Raw genomic sequence first — 25,637 nt, 5'->3', positions numbered from 1 at the left:
TGGTAACTGCCATCTGTGTAACCTCCTCTTCCTTGCTTGCATTGATCTAGGTTGTGAGTGACACAATGCAGATTGAAAGAAGAGGTTTGCCTGACATGCTTATAGTATGCAGAAATCAAATGGGGATGCTTAGCCTGGAGCTGAGTAGAACTTGGGCGGGGGGAGGTTATGTTAACTGTCCTGAAGTATTTGAAAGGCTTTCATGGATGAGAAACTTGACTTTTTTCTTCATGATCCTAGAGGAAAAATCCTTGAGTGAAAGTTGCAGAGAGGCAGATTCAACTTCAGTTAAAGAAAAAGTTTCTAAGCACGAGCTTTGTTCCGAAGTGCAATGGGTTTACTCTAGGAAGAGTAGATTCTTCCTTATTGGAGGTCTTTAAGCAAAGGATGGATGACCATTTGCTGATATTATAGAAATTAGGGGCACCTAGAAATGTCTGGACATCCTGACTGACTATGAGTGTGTGATAATCGATTCCTCTCTTGTGTGAGCCTTCTGGTAGATGACAAATTGCAGTTTGCTTCTGGAAGGTTTCATACACTCACTAATTTATGCCACTTGCATTCCATACGACCTATGAGCTAATACTCTGAGCAGAAGCTACATTTCACTCTGCGGGGAGAGGTTTGCTTTGTTCACTTGACTACATGATGAACAAGGAATTGCTTTTCAATTCCTCTAAGACAGTAACCTTATCCCATCTGTCTCTCCCTTTTAGTTTTCCTAGAGTAACAGAATAATTGCAGCTTCTTCCAAAATGCTCTCATTCTCACTTTGATGTAAGAATAACAACAGGCAACACTTTGAAGTCTGCAAAGCACTTTACGTCTATCATTTCACTGCTTCTCACAACCTTGGGAGGTAGCTGTTATTGTTATGCTCCTTTTACAGATGAGGAAAGTGAGGTTGATAAAGTTTAAGTGACTTGCCCAGGGTCACACAACTAGGAAGTGTCTGAACCTGGAGCTGAACTCAGGTCTCTCCCTGATTCCAGGTCTATCCATTCTACCACCTAGTTGCCTTTTACATATCTCCCAGGTGTCAGACAAAAACCTTTGCCCTAATCATAAGGGAAATGGTAGCTATGTGTCCTGGGCTCCTGGTCATTCAAGAGCCACCCTGATATAGACAAAATTTACCTAGATTTCATCAAAGCATTCATCAGAGTTGCTCTTATCATGGTTGTGGATGAAATGGAGGAATATAGGTGAGATAATAACGATGAATGGATTTGGAACTGGTCAAATGTCCAGATCTTCTCATGAAATGGCGTAGGAATCTGAGTTTGTGTCTGGGTTATTTAACGTTAAGCTGAGAGATATAACTAACTCTTAGGATGACTGATTCCACATCCATAAGCTAATCCATTGATAAATATCCTTTAAGCATCACCTATTCCTCCCCCAACATGAGCTCCTTGAGGCAGAGATCGGGGTTTTGCCTTTTCTTTGTACCCTTCGTTCTTAGCGCAATGTGTGACACATAGTAAGGGTTTAATGAGTGTTGAATGACTAAGGGACTGCTAGCCTTTGGAGAGAGAGAGATGAAAATGAAATAACTGTGTCCTCAAGGAGCTTCCATAGAGTAAGGGTAAGGAACATACTCACACATATGCAGATCGCACCTCTAACACATACTTGTTGTGTATTCCGGAACAAGTCTTTTAACATCTAGGGAAAGTTGGGTGGTACAATGGGTAGAGTGTTGGACCTGGAGTCAGGAGGATATGTGCTAAATACATTTATTTTCAGAGAGCTGGTTGTTAAATATTTACCAGCAGAGACCTGGTTGGAGTGTTGCACATGTACAATAGCAAAAAGCTTCTGTGTGTAGGAGGAAAATATATAATTGACCTGGAAAGCTTTTATTCATTTAGTCAGTCAATAAGCATTTATTAAGCACCTCCTGTGTATTAGACATTGTGCTAAGTATCAGGGATACAAAAAGAATCAAAAAAACTGTCTCTGTGCTCAAGGAGCTCACAATCATGTATAATATGTTGGGGCCAAGACTTCAATAGGCCAGAGCAATGAGCAGGCTCAAATAAGAATGAATTTAATAGAGATGAATATAAACAGTGGGATAAGGTCCTGAAGTCACAGGAGCTACTTTAAAGTTTAATCTGCATTATTAACATTCTCCCCACTGCATTCTAAAGTCTAGAGAATCAACAAAACAATAGATCAAGCTGTGATTTGTAGCATTTGCCTATTTCAAAGGTGTGAATGCTTATACCATAAATTTAACAATCTGTGGAGCCCATCCTAGCTGGCTTCAGAACATGCCCGACTATAAGGGTTTATGATTGATTTCAAAAAATCAACTTAAAAACAATACAGGGGAATCCTGTCTAGAGAAAATGTCTTATGAAAAAGATCTTAGGGTTTTAGTGGGACTACAAGCTCTTCATGATTCAACGGTGTGAAGTGCCAAGGTCCTCTTAGGCGACATGAATTGAGAAATATACCCATGAATAAAGGAGGTGATAGCTTTGTTTTATTTCTTGCTGGTCAGACCATGTGTAGAATATTCTATTCCGGTCTGGCTACTCCATTGAGAGAACACACCTAAAAGAAGACAGCTGGAATGCTTTGAGGAATGAGCATCACACCATATGAGTATCTACTATAGAAAGTGAAGATGTTTATCCTAAGGGCTGGAGGAGTGCATGAAAACTATGTTCCAGTATGGGAAGATCTGTCATGGCAAAAAGGGATCACATATGTCTCTCCTTTACTCCAGTGTGGGGAATTAGGAGCAACGGATGAAAACTAGAGAGAGGCAAATTAAGGGTGGAGGTTAAGAAGACCTTCCTATTGTTATTAGGGGCACCCTAAATTTGAGTGGTTACCTGGGGAGGCAGCATCTTCCCTGCTAGAGGTTTTCACAAAGTGGCTGGAAGAGTATTTGTCAAGGATGTTGGTGATTTCTGTTCACAGAATCGCAGAATCTTGGATTTGGAAGGGACCTCAGTGGCCATCAAATTCACCCCATACTTGCAAAGAAATTCCCACTACAACAAGCCCTACGAGTGGGTCAGGTATATAGAGTAGATGACCTTTCAGGTCCCAATTCACTTCAATTCTTTTCACTGAAATTCAATTCAACAGTCATTTATCAAGTGCCTACTAGGTGCCAGGTATTGGAAACATAAAGATACGGGGTGGCCAGGTGAGTAAGAGCGCCAGCCCTGGCGTCGGGAGACCCGGGATCAGTTCCAGCCTCACATACTTGGCACCCACACAAAAATAACTGGTCGTGTAACCTTGAACAAGTTACTTAACCACAATTTCTTTTAAAAAAAAAAGAAACGTAAAAATAAACAAAATATTCAAATTATCCTTGTTCACAGAATCACAGTCTTAGCATGTTGTCCAGAGCACTGAGAGGGAAAGTGATTTGCTCAGGATCACACAACCTTTTTGTTTCAGAAGTAAGACAAGGTCTTCTTGACATTGAGTTCAACTCTCTACCCACTACACCAAGATATCTCTCTAAATATAATCATAAATCACATTTATGTCATGCTTTAAGGTTTGTGAAATATTGTCTTCACCAGAACCATGTGAGATAATTAGGATCACCATGTTCTTTTCCCATTTCACAAATGAGGAAAATGAAGCTTGGAAAGAGCAAGGGAGTTGTATGTGGTCAAACAAATAATACATGTCATGGAGCTCAGTTCTTTTTCCACTAAACTATACTTTCTCCATACATTTGGGTGAGAGGCTGAGGCAGGCAAAGTCATCCAGGAAGGGAAAAAAGCAGGAATTGGACAGTCTGCTCTGCAGGGTGATATGGGAGTTTAGTTGACAGCCGGGGTCTCTTGTTTCAAGGAAAAGAGACTCTTTTGTTTTGATGGAACAGGTAAACAGCAGATCCATTGACAACTTTGGGTCTCAGAAAGCAGCAGGGTCTTACATTTCAACATGCCTGAGTGTCCAGTTGAATACCTAAGGGGAAAATAATATTTTCCTTGTTCTATAGACATATGAAGAGTTCTCCTCATAACTTCCACCCAGAGAAAGGCTGAAAGTCATGAGAATGAGGATATTAATATTAATAATGACAGCTAACATCTATTTAATACCTACTAAGTGCCAGGAGAGCAGCTAGGTGGTGTGATGGATAAAGCACCAGGCCTGAAGTCAGGGAGATCCAAGTTCAAATCTCTCTTCAGAAACCTACTGGCTGTGAGACCCTGGACAAGTCACTTAACCACCACTTGCCTCAGTTACTCATCTGTAAAATAAGGACACACTGGAGAAGGAAATGGCAGACCACTCCAGTGTCTTTGTCAAGAAAACCCCATCAACAAAATCCATGGGGTCACATAGAGTTGGACACAGCTGAGTGAATCAACAACCACTTGTCCAGGCACTGTGCTAAGTACTTTACAAACATCTTATTGGAGAGTCACAACAAACCTGGAAGGTAGGTGCTATTGTTATCCCTATTTTATAGTTGAGGCAACTGGCAAACAGAGGGTAAGTGATTTTTCTAAGGTCACTCAGCTAGTGTCTGAGGTAAGATTTGAACTCAGGTCTTCCTGACCCCAAGCCTATCATTCTATCCACTGCCACCTCCTTGCTTTGGGGCAGATTCCATGTCTGTGTTGCACCTTCCCTTGGGAGACAAGCTTATTAAAAACTGGGAGTGAGATTAGGCTACTAGAATTTACATAAACCCATGTAGACCCTCCCAAGAGTTTTCCACAACTGATAGCTTCCCTCCTTCCCCTGCCTTGCTACAAACCTCTGTACTGGGTCCTGTCACCATCCACTGCAGCATGCTTATGAGTCCTCTTACCTGGAAGACAAATAGAGAAATTTAGAGGCTTAAGGGGTGTGTGAGTGTGTCTGTGTGTATGTCTGTGTAAGAGAGTGTGTGTGTGTTTGTGTGTGTTTGTGTGTGTGTGTGTGTGTGTGTGTGTGTGTGTGTAGAGCATCTGATATATCTCATCTCAGACTGGAGGTTCCTCCAGGTCCACCATGAATCTCCCCAATTATAATGCAAGGATTGTGTCTCTCCTGAAATCTGAGGTTCCACAAGGAAGGGAACTGCTCCTTATTAGTATGTTGGAGCTCTCTAGGGCTCTGTCCTCTCCTGGGCTTGCAGTCAGAATGACCCGGGTTCAAACTCCAACACTAGCTATAGTATCTGAGCAAATTACTTCAGCTCCTGGGACTCAATATCTCCTCACCTGAAAAATGAGAAGGCTGGATTCAATAATTTTACAGGCTCCTTCTAGCTCTAAATCTTTGATCTATACAATAATGCAAAGCATGATTTTTCACTGATTTAGAGAAAGGCATTGATGACCTGCCTGGCAACCAGTCAATAAACATTTATTAAGCACTTACTACAAGCCAAGCACTGTACTAAGTGCCTGGAGATACAAAAAAAGTCAAAAGCATGGTCCCTGCCTTCAAGTTCATAGTCTATTGTGGTCAGGAGGTGTTGAGGACAACAGATAAAAACTATGCACAAGCAAGACATGTAAAAGATAATTGGGAAACGATCGATGGAGTAAAGGCAATAGCATTAAAGCGGATTGGAAATGGCTCCTTGTGGAAAACTGGAGATGGAGATGTAAGGGCACAGCATTCCAGGCATGGGGAACAGAGAAAATGCCTAGGAGATGGAACGTCTTGTCTGAGGGATAGCAAGGAGACCTGGGTGACTGGACCAACAGAGTGCATGAGGGTGAGCATGGCACAAGGAAAGTGGGAAGGTAGGGGAGATCAAATATGAAGGGTTTTGAATGCCAGACAGAAAGTTTAGTATTTGGTCTTGGAATTGATAGGGAGCTGCTCGCATTTACTGAGTGAGGGGGTGTCATAGTCAGATACACATTTTAGGAAGATCACGTTGACAGCTGAGGAGTGGAGACAGACTTGGGGCAGGGAGAACAACTACCACACCATTACAATAATCTAGGCATGATTATTAGCATGGGGTGATTTCAGTGTCAGAGCAGAGAAGGGGGTATATGAGAGATGCTATGACAGAAGAAGCAGCAGGACTTGGCAACAGATCAAATACAGGGGGGTGAGAGTGAACAATAGAGGATGACACTGAGTAACTGAGTAAACTAGGAGTATGGTGGCTCCTTCAGCAGTAATAGGGAATTTTGAAGGAAGTCAAGATTTGGGAAAGATAGTGGATTCCTTTATGAGCATGCTGAGTTTAAGATATCTGTAAGACATCCTGTACGAGATGCCCACTAGGCAATTTAGCGACACGAGCCTGGAGGTAGAAATATTAGGGCTAAAAAAATGAGCTTGAAAATCATTTGCATAGAAATCATGGGAGCTGAGGAAATCACCAAATGAAATAGAATAGAGGGAAAAGAGAATAGGGCCCACACAGAGCCTTGGAGGTTAATGACTGTGACCTGAACAAAAATCCAGCAAAGCAGACTGAGAAGGAACAGTCAGAGAGGTACAAGGAGAACTAGGAAAGAGTAGTGTCATGAAAACCTAGAGAGAAGAGAATATCAAAGGTAAGAAGGCAATTGAAAGTTTCAAAGGTTACAGAGATATCAAGAAGAATAAGGACTGAAAAAGGGCCATTAGATTTGGCAACTTTGGAGGAGAGTAGTTTTGATTGAATGATGAAGTCAGAACTGTACAAGTTAAGAAGAGAATGAGAGGAAAGGAAAGAGGCACCTATGGTGGCACCTACGTGACCTTCTCAAGACTAAACAAATGTGGAAGGATTGTTAACATGTATGGCAGTCTCAGATTCACAAAATTTCTCCATGTGGTAGAGTAAGGGGTCATCTTAAAAATGATAGCAAACATACAGCTGCCATCACCATCTTCCAAAAGGGCTTTCTACCTTTGATCTCTTCTGGCCCTCACAACAGAAAATAACTGTGCTGGGTTCTTAGCTAAAATCAGTGATTTGGATAAATGCTCCTCACATCTGCACTTGATACATGCCTGGGAGAAATAGTTAATACACCAAATGTCAAAGCTAAGAACCAAAAAAGATCTTGGCAGCTTACAGCATTAGGTCAAATCTAATAGGATGAAACATAATAAATGGAAAATCTTGTACTTGGACATAAAAAATCATCTTTATAAGTCTAACAGAGGGGAAGCATGGGCATAAAGCAGTTTCTCTGATAAAATATTCCCAGGAGAGAGGGCCTAAGTAGACTGCAAATTCAATATGAGTTGGTAAAAGTATGGAGTAGCCAACAAAAAGCTAATGGAATCTTGGGCGACATCAAGAGCAGCATTGCTTCCAGGAAGAGGCAAGTGTAATTCTACCATACTCTCCATTGACCTTCTTTGTTTATTTTTTTTTTAGTTGGGGTTAAGTTACTTGCTCAAGGTTACACGGCCAGTTATTTTTTGTGTGGGTGCCAAGTATCTGAGGCCAGAACCGATCCCGGGTCTCTCTTACTCACTCCGCCAACCTTCTCTGTTCTTGTCAGTCTTCATCTGGGTACCCTGGTAGCCTGGACATGGACAAACTGGAGAGTTTTTATTGAGCACCTCCACTTTATGCCAGTTATTGGCATAGGAACGGGGGATACCGTCACAAAGAATGAATCTTGATTCTACTCACAAGGCATGTTCTAATGAAGGAAACCATAAGGATATGAATGCATAGCACGAAAACAACGTTAATATACATAGATGTATATGGGAACTGATGCAGAATGAAGCAAGAACAGAAAAAAAAACTTTTCCCCTAACACCGATATTAGAATGAACAACTTTGAGGATTTTTATAAACCAATGGAGCAAGAAATGAGCAGAACTAGAACAACTGATTGTTAACAATAATACCACAAAAACAAACAATTGTGAAAGTTGAAAGATCTACAATGAATACAGGCAACTAGGTGGTTCAGTGGATAGAGTGCTGGTCCTGGAGTCAGGAAGACCTGAGTTCGAATCTGATCTCAGACACTTAGTATCTGTGTGACCCTAGACAAGTCACAACCTTTTTTTGCCTAAATCCACTGAAGAAGGAAATGGCAAATCATTCTAGCATCTTTGCCAAGAAAGCCCTATGGACAGTAGGGTCCATGGGATCATGAAGTGTCAGACAGAACTAAACAACAACAGAACAATGAATCCTACGACCATCATAATTCCAGAAGACCAATGATGAAACATGATATCCACTACAGAGAGGTGCAGAATGAAGGATAGATATATTTGCTTACAAACATTGAGAGATTTGTTTTGAATGATTCTTTAAATTTCTTAGAAGACATTTGTTTTCCTTTTTCTTTCCTTTCAACATGGTAGAGGTGGGTTGGAGGAAGAAAACAGATTTCTGTAAGTTTTGATTTTAGTTTTTTTGGTTTTGTTTTTGTTTTTTTGTAAAGAGGGTGGCCACTACAGAAGAAAAATATTGCATGCACTTTCAGTTGGGGTTGTTTATTATATATATATATAATTACTTTTACTTTAACCATTTTACTTTGTTACAAGAGACCTTTCATGAAGTGAGAGTAATATGTAAATATTTGCAATGTAAAAACAACACATATGTATAAACTATTTTTCTAAAAAACCTAAAATACTTAAATATAATGTAGTTTCTGGGGGCAAGGAGGGTTCCCTGGCACTGGAAGCCTTGAAAATGAAGCTAGATGGACATTTTTCAGGAAAGCTGCACCAAGTGGATTAGAAGGCCTCCAACAGTCCTTGGAAAGTTCATGGTTCTGTTTAGAGAGGGCTTTTCTCCTTAAGAACCCCTGTGAGGTCATTGGAAGAGTGTCATGTCTTCACTCATTGTGATCTCCCTCTCTGTCTCTTTCCCTTTTTGTCCTTGAGGAGTTGATTTTTTCCCTCCTCTCTGCACACATACACACCTGTCTTCTTCCATATGGTGAAGGCTACAGCACAGCTCAGCACCAGGATGAAGGCTGCTAGGATGCCCAGGCCCTTGAACCAATATGTCTCTGTAGGGAGAGACTTCTCAGGGACTGCAGGAGGTAAAGGTCACAAGTGAATGAAGGTGGGGGTTTTCCTGGATGAGGGACACTTGGGGACTGTATCTAGCAAAACATTAGAGAAATTGTTATTTTCTATTATATTAATAACCAATTATTAAATTATGATTGAGTTTTTTTCCTTTCTATTTCCTCATTCAGACACCAGCCTGGTCAATCAGTCTCTGAAAGACATTTCTGATAAACGATAATGCCCAAATCCTCTGGCTACATGCTCTGTCATCTTGGGTGAGATCCCACACAACTGGAAGACTTTACAAACTCAATCTAATCTAGGTGAATTCTTACCCTTAGGAAATGAGCCCCTGTCCTTGAACCCTTCATTAGAATTTAGGGTGACCCAGCTTATGAAGGAGAAAACCAACCAGAATAGTCTTGGTAGAGATGGATTCCTTTGTCCAGATTGCTGGAGGCAGCTGAGTCTCATGATCAATTAATGCTATCAACAAGAAGAGCTGAAGATTTTTGGGCCACCTACTTTTTAATATGTCCACCCCCTTATTAATTATTTACCAATCAAGGTTGATTTTCACTTGTCAGGGGCACCTCCTTTTTGAAAGGTGTTTAAGTATTGAACAATCTCCATGGTTTTGTCTTTAGCTACTGAGAGAGCCCACTGATCATCAATTTATTGACGATTTTCTAGCCTAATTAATAAATGATTATTAATTACCCAGAAACTCTGTGTCTTGGGATTTTAATTTGTTTCAACCCCTTGCTTGTGGAAAGGTCAAGAGAGGCCATCAGCATTCCATGGTCTGGAATCTTGCGGATAAATTCTGTCAACTTGGAGAAAAACACTTACCAGAGTATATAACTGGCATCTCCAGGGCACTGTGCTCCACCACACAGGTATAATTTGTCTCTGTGTCCATCAGAGGGAGCTCTAGAGTGACTTGGAGGTAGAAGGTGGCATCAGCATTGGGCAGAATGCCACTGGACCTCTCTTTCCCCCACACCCCCAGCTGCCCATTCTTCTCCCAGTGTAGCAGGATGGAACGAGGGTAGAAGCCTGTGGCCAAGCAGGAGAGAGTGACACTGCCATTCAGAGGACTATGGTGGGACACAGTCACCTCAGGAGGTACTGAGAAGACAATTCAAGAGAGAAGGAATCATGTGCCATTTGTCTCTATCCGCTCTCCCTTCCTTTACCTACTCATCCACCTCCTTTCTAGTCTTCTCTCCCAAATCAAGTTTACCTAGTTGTGGTTGCTGTTCAGTCATTTAGTCATGTCTGGCTCTTCATGACCCCATGGACTTTAGCATTTTAGTACTGTCCATTAAGTTTTCTTGGCAAAGATACTGGAATGACTTGCCATTTCCTTCCCCAGTGGGTCACCTTTTGTCAGAACTCTCCACTACGACCTGTCCATCTAGGTTAACCCTGCACAGCATAGCTCAGAATTTCATTGAGCTATACAAGTCCCTCTGCTCCAATCAGAGATCCAGGAGGGTCAAGTGGTACTTGTTGGTATTTTGATTTCTTGCCAGAACCAGAAGTTAGGATCAAGTTCACAGACTGTTGCCTCTCTGCCCTCTTTTTACACACTAGGGCTTATTTTCTGACATTTTGAGTAATATGAATGAAGTTTTCATTGTTGGTAGTTGTTATTTCATATCAGAAATGATCATGTATTCTGAGACCAAGTCTTATATGTGATGAGCCTACTATATCTGACAGTGTGATAAGATTAAATTTTATGATCCTATCATCTTTGCATTGGACAAATTCAAGACTGCTACCTTGAAACCTATCCTTAGAGAATATGGAGTACAATGATGATTTGTTAACATTGATGCCAGAGCATTCAGTTTTGCTGCCAATGTCCCCTTCCCCCCTTTCAACCCACCTTTTCTGCTGATCCTCCCTCATTCTTTACCACTGAAAGAAAGGGAGGGAACCCAGAGCTCCTTATACAATTTGACCCTCAAGCTACTTCATGACAGAAGTTGTAGATTAGGCCATCTCTCCTACATCACTATATTTTGGGTTGGACACAGCTTCTCATATCACTTGGATGAGTTAGGAAGTCAACTACAAGCATTTGGTATGATGGAAGATTACTCAGCTTTAATATCTACCCTGAAACTCAAGACACCTAAGCATTGCCATCTGACCTACCTATGTGCCCTAAGGTCACTTGGGCTCTTTCAGTCACTCTGAACCAATAAGGACCACTTGACTTTGCCACCCACCCTGAAGCTGAGCCCTCTTTATGTGCTCTCTCCCCCAGTTACAACATGAGCTCCTTGGAAAAAAGGGGATTTTTGGGGAGGCTAGGGGTCACAGTGAATAGAGCACAGGCCCTGGAGTCAGGAGGACCTGAGTTCAAATCCAGCCTCAGACACTTAACACAAAAACTAGCAGTGTGACCTTGGGCAAGTCACTTAACCCCAATTTTCCTACCTTCCCCTCCAAAAAAAAGGCAAAAAAAATCTTAAAAAAAGAAAAAAGGGATTGTCTCATTTCTCTATTTTTGTGCCTAACACTTAGTTCAATGCTTGTTCCAAACCCAGAGTTAGTTCTTTCTCAGTTTGAGATGAACTGCCAATGCTTGGGGTATACTCTCATGATCTCAGAAAAGCCATGGTCACATCCACACCACAGGAGTATTCTCTTCACCTGAGCAAAGTCACAAAATAATACCACTCATTTCTATGGAGTTGACTTTTTCTAATGAAGTGGATGCAGAAGCATGACAGTAAATATTTAACAACTGGCTCTCTGAAAAAATACACTTTTAAACATTTTCTTCATGACTTTTTAAAGTCCAGGCAATCAATCAAGCAATAAATCAAGTTCTGTTTTGTTGAGTTTGCTGACTTCTGAAGCATCGATACTCATGTGAAAAATTTAAACAATCAGCTCTCACAAACTGGCTGGAGATGATTGCCACACACCCTTGGGTGGCTGTGGCCAGGGCCTAGAGTCTTTGTACACAAGCTTCTGTGCAGAAGCACAGGTGTGGTGGATTTGATGCCTGGTAGGAGTTGAAAGAAATGAGGACTCACCCTTGCCCTTAATGCTTGAGTCCTGCAGGAGCTTTCTCATCATATTGACACAATGTTCCTTCATGGAATTCTTCCTCATATCTGCCCAGAAATTGCTTTCCGCTAGGTATTTGAGTTGCTGTGCTACAGGCTTTTTGAAAGCCCACTGGCCAACTTGATCATCTACCTGGAAGAAATCCTCCCCATCCGTGGCGACATGGATTTGGTTCGTCACCTCGATGTCCCCATCCAGCTCACATATTGCCAAAATCTGTATTGTGTGATTATCTGTGGAGGGATATTAGGAAGCAATGGAGGGAGTGTGTTAAGTATTAGTCTTGGAGTCAGGAGGACTTCAGTATGAATCACAGAGCTTAAGAGTTGGAAGGGATATGTGAAAGGGATACCCACTATGACACACCTGACCTTATTCAAAAACCTCAAAGTAGGTGGAAGCCACCATCTCTCAATGTAGCTTAGTCCATGTTTGCAGGGTTTCTGTTTTTAGGCAGTTTTTCCAGACAACACAATGGGCTCATTGCAGCTTTGCTTATCATTCTGCCCTCATGGGCCAAAAAGAACAATTCTGATCCCTTCTTCACATAATAATGCTTCAAATATATAAACACAGCTACCAAGTCCTCCCCTACACACACACACACACACACACACACACACACACACTCTTCTCTAGAGAAAACATGTCCAATTTCTTCGATTGATCCCATAAGGCCATTCACCACTCTGGCAGTCTTCCTCTGGTCACTTTCCAATTTATCAATGTCCCTTTTACACCATAACATTCAAAACAGTCCACAATAGTCTAGAAGAGGTGTGGCTAGGGTGGGTTAATCACTTCCCTAAACCAAAACTCCCTAAATGAGTCATTCAATTACACATCATAGTGTTGATTTATATTGAGCTTACATCCCACTAAAACCCTTAGATGCTTCTGAGAACACACATTTTCTAGCTGTTCCTCCCTCATCTTACATGTATGAACTTGATTTTTGTACCCGAATGTAAAACTTTACATTTATGCCTATTGCATTGACCTCCTTGCTGTTCCAGGAATAAGATTCCATCTCTCAATTCTGGGCATTTTCTTTAGCTCTGCCTCCCACCTGGACTGCTCTCCCTCCTCATCTCTACCTCTCGGACTCCCTAACCTCCTTCAAGTTCCAACTAAAATCCCATCTTCTACAGGAAGCCTTTCCCAATCGCTCTTAATTCTAGAGCCTTCCTTAAGATGATTGTATCCTATTTTGCAAGTATTTAGCTTGTTTCTGTATATTTGTTTGTTTATTGTCTTCCCCATTAGATTTTGAGATACTTGAGGGCAGGGACTAGAAATTTCCTCTTTTTGTATCCCCAGTGTCTGGCATATAGTAGGTGCTTAATGAGTGGTTACTGACTGAATTTCATCTGATTAGACGTACTCCAAAGTTATAGGCTTTTTTTTTTAAAGCAATCGGGGTTAAGTAACTTGCTCAAGGTTACACAGCCAGGTGTTTCTGGATGGGTGCTAAGTGTCTGAGCCCAGATTCGATCCCCAGGTCATGCCAACACTGGGGCCGGTGCTCTTCTTGCTATGCTACCTGGCCTCCCCGCAAAGTTATAGACTTTTAAGATGCTTTTAGCTCCTGTCTTTTTCATCTAGAATATTAGTGATTCTTCACAGACTAGCAAAATGCTCAGATTGTATGATGATATCATTTACACCTCTATGTAAACAATTATTCATAATATTAAATAGAACAGGGCCAAGAACAACCCATTGAGCTATTCCATTGGATATCTTCTACCAAGCTGACATGGAAATATTAACAACAGCTCTTTGTCCATCTAGTTTTGAATGAATCTGACTGTCTTTTCATCTAATTCATTCCTCTCCATCTTCTCCTCAGAAAGAATTTGAAGTACTTTGTCAAGAACTTTGCTTAAATCTAAGTAATCTATATCAACACCAATCCCTTTAGGTGTTAATTCCATAATACTGTCAAAAAAAGAAATGAAATCAGCCTTGTTTTTTTTCACATCTTACTACCTTTTTATAGTCATGGCATCCCTATGTAGATGTCCTTCAAATATGTTGTTAATGAACCATTCTAAAATTTTCTCATGAACCAAAGTCAAGTTAACTGGCCTATAGTTTGCAGACTCTTTTTCTGTTCTCTTCTTTCTTCTCCTCTCCCTTCCCTGCCCTGCTCTTCTCTCCTTTCTTTCCTCTCTTCTCCTCTCCTCTTAAAGTCTGGACAATATACAGCATCGTCTAATCTTATAGTCTCTACCATGTTTTTCTTTTACCTATCACTAACAGAGACACATCAATCACATCTGACTGTTCTTTCAGGACCAGAGGATGTAGTTTGTCTGGGATAGTGCCATGATGTCGTTAAGGACATGTAAGTGTTCCCTTACTGTTTCCTTTTTAATTGTAGATGCTGACTTCCTGTTGGGGTTTTTTTTTGGGGGGGGGGGAAGTTATGTCATTTCTAGCATAAATATCATTCTCCTTTGCAGAGAAAACAAAAACAAAGCAAGAATTGGGCAGTTACACATTTTGTTATCAGTTATCACTGGTCCATCAAGCCCAAGAAAAGTTCTTATTTGATTCTATTTTTTCCCTCCTTCTTTGATCCTCCTTTTTTTCTTCCAATATAATTTTTTTTAAAACCACATTTCTCTTGTCCTTCCTTCCCTTAAAAAACTCAGATTATTCTGACCATTATAATTCCCACCACACATTAAATTTTGTGAAAATTCACTATGTAGGAAAGCAGAGATTCAGAAATAGTAAATACCCTCTATGTATTATTACCAAAAATAATAATAATAATCAGTTCAGGGAGCACAAACAGAAGATACAGATCAAATGAACATTCAACAAGGATATCCTAAATAATGAGTGGGTCAAAGAACAGATTAAAGAAAAAATGAGTAATTAGGTAAAATGACAATGATAAACAATATACCAAAATTTCTGGGATGCAGCAAAAGAAGTACTCAGGGGAAAATTATGTCTTTAGAAGATACATTAGCAAAACATGAAGGGAGAAGACTAATAAGCTGAATATGAATTTTAAATATTAAAAAGTCAACAAATAAACTCCAAATAAACACATAAGAGTAGATACTGAAAGTTAAAATAGAAATAGATAAATTGGGAAACAAAATAGATCATACAGGTAAAAAACAAAACTAAAATCTGGTTCTTTGAAAAGATCTTTAAAATTTGATAAACCTTTAGATAACTTGATTAAAAAGACAACAAAAAGCAACATATACAAATTCACAATCCAACAAGGTGAAATCACAACAAAACCAAAATAAATAAATATGCATGCAGCTATATGTCACAAAACTGAGAACACAACAGAGTGATACCTTCAACCCCCCCCCCCCCCCCAAAAAAATACCCAAACTTACAAAGAACAAATAGAGACCCCAAGGGAATCTAATCTCAGAGAAGCAATAGACCTAGGTATAAAGGAGCTACCAAAAAAATATTCCTGGTCCCAATGGATTTACAAACAAAATTTATCAAGTTTTTAAAGAATGACTAATGCTAATATTCTAGAAATTATTCTCAAAAATTGAGAAACAAAGCACTCTGCCACACTCTTTTCATGAGACTAATATATGCCTGATGTCTAAACCAGGGAAGGATAAATAAAGATAGAGAACTACAGATAACTATCATTAATGATTATAGATTCAAATGTTTTAAATATAGTCCTGTCAAACATATTACAGTAATTTTTCCAAGAAATCATTCATTATGATCAAGCTGTAGTCATACCAAGGATGCAAGTATGGTTCAACATTGGGCAAAAAAATCAACCAAATATATATTTTAATACAAAATTGGATCAGTGAGGTGGCACAGTGAATAAAGAGCCAGCCCTGGAATCAGGAGGTCCTGAGTTCAAAGCCGACCTCAGGCACTTGACACACTTACTAGCTGTGTGACTTTGAGCAAGTCACTTACCCCCAATTGCCCTGCCTTCTCTCCTCAAAAAAGACAAAACCAAAAGAAAAAAATAACCAAAAAAATCCAAAATCACATGATTATGTCTATAAATATGGGAAGATTCTTTGATCAAGTACAAAGCTCATTTATAGCAAAGGATAGACAAAGAGGGACCTTTTTAATGTCATAAAAGTACCTATCTAAAACTAAAGGCTAATTTTAAAAAACTAAATTTAATTTCTAATAATAGATGTAATAAAACTTTTTAATGTCATAAAAGTACCTATCTAAAACTAAAGGCTAATTAAAAAAACTAATTTACAATGGGTAGGATATATCTGTCATCTGTCTGTCTATCTATCTATTATCTATCTATCATCTTATGTTTGAAGAAAACAACTTCAGTCATGTTTGTTTCCTTCCCAAATGTACCTTTCTCTCTCTTAAATTCCCCTTCCTTCAATAGAAAGTAGTAATAAAACACCACCTATGCTCCAGTACCTGCCTTTTCCTCCATTTTTGGCCTCAGACTTCCTTAGCAATATCTTCTAGGTTCTTTCCAGTGTTATTATTTCTACCCAAACTGGTTTCTGTTTCCTCAAGCATGAAATTCTATTTCCTATTTTTATGCCTTCACACTGTTGGTCCCCCAAGCCTGGAATACACCCCCTTCTTACTTCTGTCCTGTACAAACCCTCTCTTCCTTAAGGTGTAGCTCACATGCAGTCTTTTGTGTGAATCATTTCTTAATCCTCTCAACTACTACTGCCCTTCCTCTAAAATTCCCTTGCATTTAACTTCTTTGCATATGCTTGCATTTGTTCATTTGTTTTTACACTGTATGTTTTTTAAGATGCACTCGTGTTTTCCTTTAGAATGTAATCCTCTTGTGGGGAGGTATTTTTTCATTATTTGTATCAGTATTGAGTGTAGGTGTGTAGCAGCAACCCACACTGGTATATTCAGAATGGTTGCTAGCACACGTTCTGCTTTACTAGGAAAGGTAGTTATTTAAGAGGTCAACAATCTTTTTAAATAATATTCACTAGTTCAGGTGAAATGTCAGCACCCTGAACTTGAGAGAAAATACAAACAGAGAAAAAACAAGCAGAGAAATAAAAACCAACAGACAGGGCTCTGACTACCTGAATCAACTGTACACTTTACATACATCCCTGGTTTGAGAGAACTTTCACATCTGAGCAGGCAGGGAGCTCTGAACATACGACCACTCAGAATCTTGACCAGGGAATCACAAGATCCTTTTCATAAGTGAGCCTTCAAAGCAAAATACCAACTCAGAGTATATATACACTTCTCAGAGCCAGAAGGCATCACAACCCTCCTTACTCAGTGCCTAATTAGAACTTAGCAAAAGGTGTGAAAGCCTTCCTACAAGCAAGCCTCCCCTAAGAGATTTTCCCTTAATGGGCTCCACATGAGACCTATTAATGAGCAGGGAAAATGTTATATGCCATTAACATTACAAAAGGTTAGTGCTTAATAAATACTGTACTTATTTATTGATTGATCTTAACTCATCACTCACACTGACCCCTTTTATCTAGTATATTGTCAATTCTTGTAATTTAGACTTTCTTGAGATCTCTTATATATGTCTCTTTCCCTCTCGTGACTCACATGACTACCACACTAGAGCAGGCTCTCATGAATTCTCACCAGGACTATTGCACTAGCCTCCCAATTAATTAGTCACCCTACCTCATTTTTCTATGACTAGGTAAAAGAGGTCCTTCTCTACCTCATTTCTTACCTAGCCTTAATCACTGATTGGGCATTGCCTCAGTCAAACTGAGACCTGTTAAAGACCTTAGCTTAAAAAGACCAAGGTTTCCCATTGCACCCAGGACCATCTCTAGTTACCCTGATCTAAATCTTGCCACTGGATCCAGATGGCTCAGAGGAGAAAGTGAGGCTGTTAACTTTGCACAGTCCTCCCTCATTTAAATACAATCCACTTGCATGGCATGGCATCACCTCCCTGTTCTCACTGTCCTCTTCAAGAACAAAAGACAATAACAACAATGTTATCCTGTTATCTAGAATTGCTTGAGGCAAAATCCACAGTCCAGTCTAACCCAATTCATCAAATAAGAGCTAAGCACTTTCTCTGTGCTAGGTGCCAGAGATATAGACAGGCCAAACAAGAGCTTTGTTGGTTGATCCTTATGATCATTTGCTATGGGCAAATTTTATGAAGCATGAGGTATGATTCTAATAAAATTGACACAGTGTGTTTGAACTTTTCACTAATATATAGAGATATACTTCCTTGGATCCTACTCCTCTCTGCACTGGGGTTAGGGCTGGAAATGGGAGAGATTTATTTGGCAGACAAAACTCAAACATGAGTCTAGGACTCAAGTCATAAGGATACAGAATAAAAATCCAAGTATTCAGAGATTTATCCATATTTTTGGATCACATTCCTTTTTCCAGGGAAGGAAGTTGCAGTGATCTCAACCTTTGCATACTCAGCTGAAAGGTATGGACTTGCCACCTGTATGACCTAGAGCAAGTCATTTAACTTCCCTGTGACTCAGTTTCCTCATCTGTAAACTGACAGAGTTGGACCAACTGACCTCTGAAGTCTCTATCAGTTCTAGATCTATTATCTTTTGGTCCTGTGGTTCATAATGATGGGATTATTATTCAAGGAAAGGAGAAACTAGGTTAGAGATAGAGAGGAATTCAATGAGAATTCAATTGGTTTGACTTACTGTTGATCTTGGTGTCATTCTTTGATAACAACTTGAGGGCCAATTGGAAATACATTTCACTTTCTGACATCACTTTTTTCTTATGGTTCATAAAGTGTTCCCCTAATGTCTGAGACATCCAGGGTTCTTTGACCACGAATTGTTTATTCTGTTTGTCGTAGCTGCCCACGTCTACATCATCAATAACATGAAGCACAGTGTAGTCCAAGAGAGAAGTTTTTCCCACTGCAGTGAATTGACACTCATGCCTGTGGTGAGCTGTGAAACAGGATGGGAAAAGAGAGCATTAAGGTTGGGCAGCCAGAGTGACTGTCTCTGGAGATAATCTGAACAGTGAAGGATTCTGAGATTTCCTCAGCACCTAGACTAGAACTGTGCACATGGCAAGGTTGCTTATTCGATTCCTTTTCATGAATTGGTTTAAGTAGAGGCTGGTCCTTTATGCTACACACATTTTTGCAAACCCAAATCTTGTCTTTCTGTTAGTGGAATGGATTGCATGAATTCCAGGGGTGTTAGTATGGAAAGTAAGGGAATATAGCTCAACTATGGAAGCAATAAAGGAACTAGTGTAGCCAACCCCCATACTGAGGTAATATTCAGTCAGTACATTTAATTTGGAGAGGCAATGCTGGTGAAGACAAGACTGCCCCACCAAGATTCTGCAGATACAGAAAATGCAGTCTAAGGGGAGAAAGGGAAGGAGTCAGGGAAGACTCAGTGTAGTGAGTTCACATACTTTGTAGGGTTGGTTGTTTTCCCAGGCTTTTTCCCACATAGGTGTGTGCCTGTGTTTTGTTGGTTCTGAGTCCCTCTGAAAAGAAAACAATAAGGACATTTCTTGTTAGCATTTTCTCCAAATAGTTTATGAGCTTATCACTATCTGGCTAAATGATCTTGAGACTGAAGCATATGTAACCCTCAAGGTAATAGACTTTGATATACATGCTGTGGTTTTTCGCATGATCCCCCAAAGATGCATAATTGTGGTTTTATCGGATTAATTATTTTTTTTCTTTTTTTTAATTCTTTAATTTATTAATTTGTTTGTTTCCTTTTAATTTACAGGATTCAATTCCACAATTCCTTGAATTTCACATTTGTCCCCCTCCCTCCCCTCCCCCCCATGGCGTCTTATAATCAAGTATAGGATCTGTAGATACTTTCACATTATACAATGGTCAGGTTATAAGGATGGATTGTACCAGCTGGGATGAAAAATGGTATAGAGGACATAAAATCAAATAAGAGAATGAAAAAGATCAGGTATTTTGCTTCCACCTGGATATAAATTTAGTTCTTTCTAGTTCTTTCTCTGGATGCACGTTTTTCTCTCCATCATGCGTCTTTTGGGACTGACTTATATCCCTGCATTGTTGAGAAGAGTCCAGTCCATCAAAGTTGGTCATCACACATACGTTGTGTCCGTAATTGTGTACAAATTCCTCCTGGTTCTACTCTTCTCACTCAGCATCAATTCTTTTAAGCCTCTCCAGGTAAATATGAAGACCGCCTGCTCCCCATTTCTTATAGCGCAATAATATTCCATAACATGCATATACCACAACTTGTTCAGCCATTCCCCAATTGATGGACACCCCCTTAATTTCCAATTCTTTGCCACAACAAAAAGAGCTGCTATAAACATTTTTGTACATATGGGTCTTTCTCCCATTTCTATGATCTCTTTGGGATATAACCCTAGGAGTGGTATTGCTGGATCAAAGGGTATGAAAGTATTTATAGCCCTTTGGGCATAATTCCAGATTGCTCTCCAGAAAGGCTGGATCAGTTCACAGCTCCACCAACAATGCATTAGTGTTCCAGTTTGCCCACATCCTCTCCAGCATTTGTCATTTTCCTGTTTTGTCATCTTAGCCAATCTGACTGGTGAGATGTGGTACCTCAGAGTCGTTTTGATTTGCATTTCTCTAATCAATAGTGAATTAGAGCATTTCTTCATGTGCTTATAGATAGCTTTAATTTCTTTCTCTGAAAATTGCCTGTTCATATCCTTTGACCATTTATCAATTGGGGAATGACTTGTATTCTTATAAATTTGACTCAGTTCTCTGTATATTTTAGAGATAAGTCCTTTGTCAGAGACATAGGTTGTAAAGATTCTTTCCCAATTTCCCACCTCCCTCTTAATCTTGGTTACATTGGCTTTATTTGTACAGAAACTTTTCAATTTCATGTAGTCAAAATTATCCATTTTACATTTTATAATGTTCTCTAATTCCTGTTTCGTCATAAAGTCATTCCCTCTCCACAAGTCTGATAGGTAAACTATTCCTTGTTTTAGCAGACTGCTTACAGTATCAACCTTTATACCTAGATCCTGAACCCATTTAGACTTGATTTTGGTATATGGTGTTAGATAATGGTCTATGTCCAGTTTCTGCCATACTATATTCCAGTTTTCCCAGCAGTTTTTGTCAAATAGTGAGTTCTTATCCCATAAACCAGGGTCTGGGGGTTTATCAAACAATACATTACTGTAGTCGTTGACTTCTAAATCTCATGAATAGGATTAATTATTATATTAAATTATTATATTAAATATTAATCGAAGGGATTAAATAAAGATGGATATAAGGTCTCAGAAATCAGCCATCTGGCTCTTTCATCTCCTATATGTGATGTACTGAGGCAAATCATCTTCTCAAGACCTCTGTTTCTTCATATGTAAAAGTGAGTAACCTGGTCTAGAGGTTTCTGTAGGGTTCACTAAACCAAATTCTATGCTCCTATGACTATATAATTGTTGAAACTACTTCCACCTCTAGATTCTATTATAATCAAGGGTTGAACAGGGCATATGCAAAGTGGAGTTTTCTGATTCCATCCAAACTCCCTCAAACTGCTTGTCTTCCCAGTTCCTTAACCCACTCAGCTTCCATGGTGTACTCCTTCAATCCAACTCAATTTCATCCAGAGGTGGGCATAACCTTGATCTTGTCATGAATTCAGAAAGTCCATCATCTTTTCTCATGCCATTTACAATCACTATCTTCTTTTTCCTCGCTATGAATTCCATTCCCTTTACTTCTCAGTTCTTTTGCAGGCCATCAGTGATGGCTGATTACACTTTCCTAGAATGCAGCACATCCCTACACTGATTGTGCTTTCCTCCCTTCCTATCTTGACCCTTTGGTGAACTAGTTCAACTTTATGCTATCTTTTAATCTAGAATTTTCTTTCCCCTCATCCTATCACCTATCACCTACCATACCTTGCTGCAGCCCGACCTTGGTTTACTCTTACCATCTATCTTCATCATTTTCAATCACATACTTCTAAAATCACAAAACTGCACTCATTGAATCCACTATAAATTTGTTACCTGATCTTGTCTGGGCCCTCGCTTTAGCAAAACAATCCTGTCACTCATCCATAATTGATTTGCTATCCCAGCCTCCACACTAGTTGTTCAAACTGCATCTCTCCCCGAGCTTCCCATGGGACCTCTTCCCCTTCCATTCAGATGAGAACCTTGCCTTAAACTTGACTAACAATAATGAGGTCATTTATTGAGAACTCCTCTTTCCTGCCTCCTTGTCTCACAGCAACCTCAGATGTCTTTCCCTATTATCTCTTTCCTTCACTACTGACTAAGAGAAAGAGGTATCCATTCAAATGTACCCTTGATCTCACCTCTTCCTCTCTTCTCCAGAAGATTGTCCCAATTGTCATCTCTACTTTTCCTCTTATCTTCAATCATTCCCTATCTACTGATTCCTTCTCTGCTATCTACTAATATATCTATATCTCTTTTGTTCTAAAAAGAATCCCTCACTGGATTCATTTTTTTTTTTATTTTTAAGGTCATCATTTGTTTGTTTTTAACATTTTTTTTCTTTTTAAATTCTGAGTTCCAAATTCTTTCCATCTCTCCCACTTTTACCCCATCCACTAAGAAAGCAAAAAATATACCTTGTGAAATGATGTAGAATGTTTTTTCATATTAGCCATATTTTAAAAAAAGAAAGAAAGAAAGAAAATTATACTTCAATTTGCATTCAGAGTTCATCAGTTCTCTCTCTGGAAATGGATAGCGTTTTTCATCATGAAACCTTTGAAATTGTTTTGGCTCATTGTGTTTATCAGAGTAGATGATAAATTTCACAGGTGATCATCATTACAACATTGTCATTACAACGCACAAAGATTTTCTGATTCTTCTCACTTCACTTTTCATCAGTTCATAGAAGTCTTGTCATGTTGGGGTTTTTTTCTGAAACCACCCCCTTGTCATTTTTTTTGTAGCACAATAGTACTCTATCACAATCATATGCCACAATTTGTTCAGCCATTCCCCAATCTCCTCAATTTCTAATTCTTTGCCAGCACAAAAAGAGCGGCTATTAGTATTTTTGTACATATTGGCCTTTTTCCTTTTTCTTTGATCTCTTTGGGGCACAGACCTAGTAGTGGTATTGGTAGGTCAAAAGACATAGAAAGTGTTATAGCCCTTTGGGCATAGTTCCAAATTGTTCTCCAGAATGGTTGCATCAGTTCACAACACCATAAGTAGTTTATTAATCCTATTTCCCCACGTTCCTTCCAGCATTTGCCATTTCTGGCAGGTGTAAGGCAATAATTCACAGTCATTTTGCATTTCTTTAATCAACAGTGATTTAGAGTATTTTTATATGACTACAGATAGCTTTTATTTCTTTTCCTGAAAACTGCCTGTTTACATTCTTTGGCAATTTATTTATTGAGGAATGGCTTTTACTTTTATAAATTTAACTCAGCCTTTCTTATACAAAAGGATTAATTTGAAGTGCTTTATGTGACGGCATTATGTACAACCTATATCTGATTTCTTGCCATCTCAGGGAAACAAGAGAAAAAGGAGGGAGGGATAGAATTTGGAACTCAAAACTTTAAAAAGTGTTTAAAATTGTTTTAATGTAATTGGGGAAAATACATTAAACTTTTGAAAAATTAACTCACCTTCCTATATATTTGAGAAATGATGCCTTTATCAGAGAAATTTGTCCTTAAAATTTTTATATTACTTCATTGACTGTGATACTTTTTAGCAACATTTTTTGTTTCCCCGATTCTCTCTTTTAATTAGGTATATTTTTGCTTTTGCTTTGTCGAATATTATGAGTGCTACCACTGCCTTTTTTTGTTTCAGCTGAAGTGTAATACAGTCAGAATTTCTCATCACTCCTTGCCACCCTCTTTCTCCTAGGGTTGCTGTGAGGACCAAATGAGGTAATAAGTTTTAAAGCACTTGGGACAGTGACTAGCACATTACTATGTATATTACTATATAGTGCTTACTAGCACTATATAAATGTTAATTATTATTATGTTATTATGATAGTCATTATTATTGTTATATTGTCAGCTAAGGTTTCTGTACCATTTGACTTTGTTTAATGGTTATTCTTTGCCACAAAAGGTTCAGACTTGAGTAGGGAGGTAATTGCTGTCAAAAAGACAAAATATCACAAATAAAATGTTTTAAAATGTGAATAGCTTTGATGGACTTCAATGCTGATATCAATCCAAAATGTCTTATGGCAGACAAACACAGTTAATGTTTTCTCAGGCCTCCTGAATAGGAACATTGTATCTAGAACTAAGAAGATGATTTTCACTTTCTTTTCTTTTCTTTTTTTTTGAGGGAGATTGGGTTTAAGTAACTTGCCCAAGGTCACACGGCTAGGTTTTTTTTTTTTTGTTTTTTTGTGTGTGTTAAGTGTCTGAGGCCATATCTGAATTCAGGTCCTCCTGACTCCAGGGCCAGCACTCTACTCACTGTGCCACCTAGCCCCAGGAGACGATTTTCAATTCTTTTTCCTACACAAAGAGGAAAGAGGTAAAGTGATCTATCTATGCCTGGGTCAAGGTTAAGTGAGGGGTTAGCCTACCACAATAAAGTAGACATAGTGGCTGAAATAGGATGCATATACTCCTACATGCATATAGGAGCAGCGGATAGTGCACTGGTCCTGGAGTCAGGAGGACTTGAGTTCAAATCTGGTCTCAGATAATTATGAGCTTTGTGCCCCTAGAAAGTCACTTAACCCTGTTTGCCTCAGTTTCCTCATCTATAAAATGAGTTGGAGAAGGAAATGGCAAATCATTCCATTGTCTTCACCAAGAAAACCCCAAATGGGGTCACAAAGAGTTGGACATGACTGAAATGACTGAACAAGAATACTACTAAGCCCAAAGATTAGTCAAGAGGGTCTGGGGTGAATAGAGAAGTGAATACACAGGAAGATGATCAGGTTCATTTGGGCATTGATTCCTTGATCATCTTTGCTTCTCACAAGGACATTTATAGAACTGGTCACCAGATCTCTATTGCCTCTTGTTACAGTTACATCAAAGCCTCGAGCTAGCATCTGAGGGTTTGGTCCTGGGCTGAGGAGCTCAAGCAGAATAAGAGTGGTTTGCCCCAGGTATGACCACAGCGAATGTAACAAACCTCAAATAGTTCCTGTTTCCAAAGAAATCCTTGCTGGCTCCTACTTCTCCTTTTCATGGGGCTGGTGCCTTGACATCTATCCCTTCAACTTAGAGACCAGTGAAAATGTAGTGAATTCCTCCCTAACTCTAAAGAATTACTCTGACTTTTCAGTCAGATGAGATCGATTTTAACTATTAAGAATCTAAAAATACCACCAACTAGGATAGGTAACCTTTGACATGTGATACCTGAAATTCCCTTTACCTGTCTAGTATTTATGGGATCCCCAACACAGGGCTGCCACTTAATACTCTCTGATTTGCCCAAGACTCAGAAGAAATACTTTCTTTTTGGCCTGCCTTGCTCAATCACTGGCTTCACATTAGTGATGTGAAGATGTTGAATAGATGATCTATTCAACAAAAGGTGAACAAAATTTAAAAATAATTACAATGATTGTAGTGATCATGACATTATGTGTGTCTATATAGATACAGATGGATAGATAG

At 39.3% G+C, this 25,637-nt stretch overlaps 1 protein-coding gene across 1 annotated transcript in view; it reads right to left on the bottom strand.

Annotated features, from left to right (window-relative positions):
- Positions 1–25,637, bottom strand: part of LOC138145618 (major histocompatibility complex class I-related gene protein-like) — a 30,533-nt gene that overhangs the window by 2,665 nt on the left and 2,231 nt on the right. The window contains exons 2-7 of the mRNA XM_069067319.1: positions 19,429–19,503; positions 18,690–18,947; positions 11,997–12,263; positions 9,790–10,068; positions 8,844–8,957; positions 4,757–4,810 (exon numbers count right to left, since the gene is read on the bottom strand). Of these exons, the coding sequence (XP_068923420.1) occupies positions 4,757–4,810; positions 8,844–8,957; positions 9,790–10,068; positions 11,997–12,263; positions 18,690–18,947; positions 19,429–19,503 (1,047 nt within the window). The remainder of the gene's footprint in view (positions 1–4,756; positions 4,811–8,843; positions 8,958–9,789; positions 10,069–11,996; positions 12,264–18,689; positions 18,948–19,428; positions 19,504–25,637) is intronic.

This window comes from Petaurus breviceps, unplaced genomic scaffold (genome assembly GCF_028583685.1).
Source record: "Petaurus breviceps papuanus isolate PSGF00001 unplaced genomic scaffold, PetGlider_PUasm1.0 139, whole genome shotgun sequence".
NCBI lineage: Eukaryota > Metazoa > Chordata > Mammalia > Diprotodontia > Petauridae > Petaurus > Petaurus breviceps.
This window is presented reverse-complemented; position numbering and strand designations above follow the sequence as displayed.